Raw genomic sequence first — 6931 nt, 5'->3', positions numbered from 1 at the left:
TCTTAAGAGCTCAGTTATTGTTCTAAACATTATATTGATAACTTTTCCTTTTTTCCATTTTTCTCCTCCACATTTCCACCGGGAAGACTCTCGCCCCTTTTCCTCTAATTGTTCCCTGAGCTCCGTTAGGATGTCACTCTCTCTACTCTCCTCACGGAGAGTGGGGCAATTGAATCTGTCCGATGGTGTGGCATAGCCGCTACTCTGTTTTACATATTTGATGCATCGCCCGTATTCTCGTCTGGGGTCTTTATCTTTGTTGTCGGCGATTTCCTTCGATGTTATAAAAGGAATTACGTCTTGTGGTTTATCATAAGGTCGATACCTCACTGCTGGGCTCGACATTAGGCAGGCAAATGCGGCCAGAGTTAGGTTCTCCACGGCCCATTCCTTCTTGCCCTTGGAGTTTGCAGCGGCAATTACAGAAAAGTACCCTTTAATCGGGCCTGTTACGGCTCGGTGGTACCAGGCATGATCTTGCAAATCAGTGGTACTCTCAACCAGGGGCCGTGGACGGCCCCTCCAGGGGCCGTTTAACAACACATAATCAACCCCATCCTCCTCACTTTTTGAGGATCTTAAATTTTGGGCATTATTCCTCTCTCGCTCCTTTGGCGATCCCATCCTCGTCGCCACGTGGGCCACGATTCCCGGATAGTGCTTGGGAAACGGCCACAGTTGCGTGTCGAGTGGGGCATTGGGTAGTGACACCAACCCAGACACGCTCGGGGATGCCAGGTGTAAGAGAGAGGGAGAAAGAGCGCGATACTGAGACAAATGGTATGTGATGAAAATGTATAAGTTTACTTACAAGCCAACCAGATGATTAACGAGTTGCAGTAACTTGATGAATACAGGAACTAATTACAAGGACTATTTACAGTAGCAGGTGGACGCAGACGACGTGGTGCGGGTAGAAAAATGAACAAATGATGGGTAGCGGCGAGTGACAAGTAAGGTGTAGTCGTGAAGATTGACTGCAGCCGAAAGTAATAACAATACAAGTATGATACCTAGTTGCGCAACACACAGGGCGTTCCGGATTGCGTGTGGTCTAACTATAAGCTGTAGCAGCCTATGCTAGAAATCTAGCTAGAAGCCTAGGGGTCTGTCCAGACAGCAAGACAGGTGATCAGGCTGTCTTTTAGATCTGATCCCAAGGACCGGAGTCTGGGAGCGTCTGGGGACCCACGCCGAGGCGCGCAGTCCCATTTATAGACTCCCTAGCCAATCAGGGTCCCCCCCTTGATGGAACACTCTGGAGGCCTCAGCATGCTGGTCCGGCCAGTCACGCTCTAGGGGTAACTCCTGACTGGTTAGGCTATAAGCGATCACGCACTGTCCGCATGATGGTGCATATTAAGGTCACGTTCCTCCACCACTGCGTCACCGAATGTCGCTCACAGGTAGCCATGTCACTTAATGTCTCAAACAACAATCTGGTGGAGTCACACCCGCTAGCCTTTTCCCTTCACGGGGTAACCCGCCAGGCAGCGGGGACTGAGGCTTTCTGGCGCCCCATACTCACCCTTCACCGGGGAGGTGCAGGTATGGCATTTCCTGGAGACTGCCCTGCCACAAGCAGCCATACCACACCATCCAGCCCCAGCAGGGTGTAGTTTTGGGTCATGACCCAGGACAAAGAACTTCCTGCCATCTCTATAGTTCCTGCCCTGTACTCCAAGGATGTTATGTGAGCTGCAGCTCCAGGCAGGTGATGTTCCCCCTCCAGCTGCTTGCAGCAAACTGCTGGCCCTGCTACTCAGGGCCTGCTCTTACATTAGGCAGCTGGTCCCATTTCCCAATCAGGTGGCCTCCTGCTGGCCATGTGACTCCTGATTGGGAGTGCAGCCACCTGCAGGCTGCTCTGCTGCCTATTCTGGCCCCGAAAGTGGCAGGCACTAAAGATGCCCTGGCACAGGAACCAACGTCCTGCTATGGAAGAGCTAAAAACTGCCACTGAATTGAGGGAAACAACCATGCGGCCCAGCTGGCCATCAGCCCTAGCACCAGCCTGCACATCACTCTGGCAACAGAGCAGGGAGCCCAGGGCACTCTTGGTGCTGCCATGCCAAGCAACACACCTTGAATAGGTGGAAGTACGCTAGCTTGGTGTCAATTTCCTCCTCTTTTTGGACCAACATGAGGAGGTTTTCCATGTCTACCACCATTCCCTGACACAACACAGATCTGACACCCGGCTCTGTCATGGGAAAAGCAGGGGAAGCAGGACAGCCCATATCCTGCTTATATAAAATGTTGTCAACACACACTCAAGAGGCCACAGACAGAGGGATGGATAGGAGCACCGCCAGCACAGTGCTTGAACACAGCAGCCTGTTAAAGGTGATTTGCCCTGTTGAGGGCAGTCATTACTCTCAGCCATGAAACAATTGCACGGGTATATTTCCATCATCCAAGGAACAAGCGAAAGCCGGGAGCTGGCAAGAGCTGCCGGGAGCTGGCAAGAGCTGTGAGACCCAAGGCCTGAGGGAGGCCTTGGGTCTCACAGGGGCTGCCTTGAGTCTAAAGAAGGGTTGGTATGGAGTCTAAACAGAACCAGCACTCTAACCCAGTGGTGCTGGAGCTTTTGCTCCAGTGGACAGGTGAGTAGCAAAGGGTGGGTCCACGAGACAGATCCAGTCCATGGGCCCAAATTGTGACTGTGGCCCCACATTGAATGGAGCTTGCTGCCCCAGCCCTGCACGTGCCAACCATAGTCCATTCCCCACTACCAGTCCTGCCCAAGCCAGATTGGATCCCAGTGCCCTATCTGCAGCCCTGCACAAGCCAGATCAAGCCCACTGCCCTGTCCCAGCCCTGCACATGCCAGCAGAATCCAATGTGCAAGGCCATGTCATCTGGCCGGAGGGACTTGGAAATTTGTCTGCAGGGGATTGATGGATGTGTGAATTGCCAAAGCTCCCACTGCCTTACACCCACTCGCGGATAAAGTTTTGGACCCTTAAGGGTTTCATAGACCCATTCTGGGCTGCAGGCCAGGGGTTGAGTGCCCCTGCTCTAACACAACACCATCTTGGCCCCCAACTAATGGACCACGAGAGGCGCCCCCAGCTGAGATTTTTAGAAGGGCACATTCTTTCTATTGGACTCTGTTTTGGACACTAGAGTCCAAAACAGAAAGTCCATATGAAAGAAATTGCTAGGGTGGGTGCCGGTAGCCTTCTGTCCATCTCTCAGTGGTTGCCTTACAACTGCTTTTTGTAGTTAAAGGGAAGATTTCTGGCACAGGCACTCTCAGGCCAGTATAGGACACCTCTTCTTAGGACTTCTCCTCATGAGTCCCGGTTCTTACACTTTTAGAGTATGGTCTAATATCTTTCAGCCTTCACAACTGTTTCCTCCAGAAGTCCAGGCCCTAGGTCACATTTACTTCCCAAGACTGTAGGGACACCCTCACTTACACAATAGTAATCTAACATTGTAAGGACCCAGACCTGTGCCACACGTATACCCTTGTGATGTAAAGCAGTTATGTGCAACAATGGAAATTACACTAGGGAAAAAAGCAGATTGACAAAGAGTATATCTAAGAGTACACACAGTGTGCACCATCCCAGAGCCTTGCCACAGTGGCAGGAGTGACAGGTAGAAGTATACTTGTTTGGCGTCCATGTCCTCCTCTTTGCAGATAGACATGAAGATGTTTTCCACGTTCATGGCCACGCCCTGACACAACACAGACTTAAACCTGAACCTGCTACAGGGAAAACAGGGGAACCAGGGCAGCCCACATCCTTCTTCTATAAAGCCTTGTCAGCGTACACTCAAGAGCTCTTGGACAGAGGGCCGGACAGGAGCACCCCCACAAACAAGCAGCTTGAAGACAGCAGCTTATTAGAGGCGATCTGCCCTGTTGCGGGTGGTTTGTACTCTCAGCCATGAAACTGTTGCACGGGTATATTTCTGTTATCAAAAGAACAAACGAAAGCTGGGAGCTGGCAATTTCTGAGGGAGGTCTTGGGCTGACAGCGGTTGCCTTGAGTCTAAAGAAGGTTTGGCCTGGAGTCAAAACGGAACCAGCACTCTAACCCAGTGGTGCCCGAGCTTTGGGCCCCAGGGCACAGGTGAGTGGCACAGAGTGGGTCCACAGGCCAGATCCAGTCTATGGGCCCACATTGTGACTATGGCGCCACTCTGAATGCAGGCTCCTGCTTCAGCCCCACATGTGCCAACCATAGCCCATCCCCCATTACTAGCCCTGCCCACACCAGACTGGGCACAATGTCCCAGCTGCAGCCCTGAACATGCCAGATCAGGCCTGCTGCCCTGGCTCAGCCCCACAAGTGCCAGATCTGTCTCTGCTGCTTCAGCCCTGCACATGCCAGTGGGATCCAATGTGCAAGGCCATGTCATCTGGCTTGAGGGGCTTGGAAATTTGTCCACAGGGGATTGATGGATGTGTGAATTGCAACAACTCCCACTGCCTTGCGCCCACCCATGGATAAAGTTCTGGACCCTTGAGGAGTCCCATGGGCTTCAGGGCCTGAATCTGGCCTGCAGGCTCAGGGTTGAATGCCCCTGCTCTAATGCAACACCAACCCCATCTTGGCCCCCAACTAATGGACCGCATTAGGTTCCCCCAGTTGACATTTGTAGAAGGGCACAGTCTTTTCATTGGCCTCTCTTTGGGGCACTAGAGTCCATGTTTCCAGCTTCTGCTTGCATCTTTAGAGCTAGAAACTTACTCTTTGTTTGTAACGAAAGCTAGAAACTTCCCTCATCCTAGCAGTTGAGCCATGAAGAAAAGCATGAGTATTAATGCAAGGTCTGGCAACAGCATAAGAGCTGATGACAGTGGAAGGCAGGGAACATGAGTTCTGGCTCCAAGGTGTCAGGAGAGGGTTTGTCCACCTGGAAGAAATTGCTAGGGTGGGTGCCGGTATCCTTCTGTCCATCTCTCAGTGGTTGCCTTACAACTGCTTTTTGTAGTTAAAGGGAAGATTTCTGGCACAGGCACTCTCAGGCCAGTATAGGACACCTCTTCTTAGGACCTCTCCTCATGAGTCCCGGTTCTTACACTTTTACAATATAGTCTAATATCTTCCAGCCTTCACAACTGTCTTCTCCAGAAGTCCAGGCCATAGGTCAGATGTAGTTCCCAAGACTGTAGGGACACTCTCACCTACAGAATAGTAGTCTAACATTGTAAGGACCCAGATCTGTGACACACGTATACCCTTGTAATGTACAGCAGTTATGTGGAGCAATCTAAATTACACTAGGAAAAAAAGCAGGTTGGCAAAGAGTATATCTAGTAGGCCTGTGCAAGTAGGCAGCTATTCAATCTGGTGTCCTATACAGGCCTGAGAGTGCCTGTGCCAGAAAACTTCCCTTTAACTACAAAAAGCAGTTGTAAGGCAACCATTGAGAGATGCACAGAGGGATACCGGCATCCACCCCAGCGATCTCTTCCAGATGGACACACTTTCTGACACCCTGCATGTTCCCTGCTTTCCACTGTCGTCAGCTCTTAAGATGTTGCCAGACCTCACATTGACACAAATCAGACTCCCAGGTGCCAAATCAGACAAAAACCAACAAAGCTATAGATATTTCATTGATTCCCCCATTATACCCTATGGCCAGATCTCTGAAGTGGTTCCGAAGCTTTTCCAAAGGGGATCCGAACTGCTTCGGAAAGCCTAAAGAAGCCACCGCTTTGATCTGGACATGGTGCTTCAGAAGCTGAAGTGTCCGAAGCCTCTCCAGATCTGAAGCACGGTCTGAAGCCTCGCACAGCCCTAATATCTAGGGGTGTACACAGTGTGCACCATCCCAGAGCCTTGCCACAGTGGCAGGAGTGTACCTGTCGGTCTAGGAAAAAAACAACTACACCAGGACACATGTAGACAGAGGATCTCCTACATATTTTTCCTGGAGCAGCAATACCCCAGAGTGATTTATGCTGCCTATCTGCTCCTTCCTTATGCTACTACAAAGGTTGACTACACTGGCTTAAGACACACTGTACATCCGCACCAGATGTAATTCTATCTTTTCCATACTATGCCCTTCAATCAGTGATTTTTACACACAAAAAACTGACACTTTCCCCCTCTTCAATGCTGAGCTGGGCAATCGGACAAGAAACAGTTTCCATTAAATCCACAGACAACTACAATGTGGGAAACAGGTTTATTTCCATCATTACACATAAACAATACAGACAGCCAATTAAATGTCATCTGGAAATCAATTGGTACTGAAACCCAAAGCCCCATCCCCCTCCAGGTTTGTGACAGATATGAAAGATCTGTCCAGAGACAAACATGGCTACAGACTCAGCACAGCCCCCAGTCACTGCGCCAGGAGGGACACTAGGGCAGATGTACTTGGAAGGGATTGCAGGGTTCAGAGCGCTGATGTACCCTGGCAACGGCTGCAGTCCCTGGACCAGGGCAGCGGGCTCACTGTTACCCCCTCTGGCTGGGTCAGGTCTCCCCCTCCTTGGCAGCAGTGTCTCCTTGTGTGGCTCCCTCTCCCGCCTGGATGCTGATGGGAATGGCTTTCCCCTCTGCGGGCTGCAGGGCCAGGCGCGGTGCCTCAATGCGGAGCTGTCCATCAAAGCACAGGGAGCAGGTCCCAGCCTCCACATCCAGGCCCACAGGCAGCAGCATTTCCCTGCGCAGCTCCCGGTACTCCACGAAGCTGTCTCCATCCTCTCCAGGGCTTTGCTTCTCACGCCTCCCTGTCACTGTCACCTTCCTGCCCTCCTGCCTCACTGTCAGCTCCTCCGGCGAGAAGCCGGGCACGTCCATGCGCAGCTCGAACTTCTTGTCCTGCCGACCCCCAGACTCTGGCTGCTGCTTTGTGGCCCCAGCCTGGGCGGCTCCATCCTGCCTCGGCTCCCCTTGGCCCACAAGCTCCAACCACAGGAGCGGCTGGGGCGCGGCGCAAGACAGGGCCA

The 6931-nt window shown here is 51.8% G+C and overlaps 1 protein-coding gene across 1 annotated transcript; it reads right to left on the bottom strand.

The window, feature by feature from the left end:
• Positions 1-6455: 6455 nt before the first annotated feature.
• LOC112551751 (heat shock protein 30D-like) lies at positions 6456-6920 on the bottom strand (the record flags this gene model as incomplete). The annotated part of the gene is made up of 1 exon (XM_025214520.1): positions 6456-6920. A coding segment is annotated over one exon (465 nt), but the record flags the coding sequence as incomplete, so codon positions are not given.
• Between the last annotated feature and the right edge of the window lie 11 nt (positions 6921-6931).

The sequence above is a fragment of the Alligator sinensis genome, unplaced genomic scaffold, assembly GCF_000455745.1.
Source record: "Alligator sinensis unplaced genomic scaffold, ASM45574v1 scaffold1377_1, whole genome shotgun sequence".
NCBI classification, from domain to species: domain Eukaryota; kingdom Metazoa; phylum Chordata; order Crocodylia; family Alligatoridae; genus Alligator; species Alligator sinensis.
The sequence above is the reverse complement of the archived record's forward strand: the minus strand, read 5'-3'. Positions and strand labels throughout refer to the sequence as shown.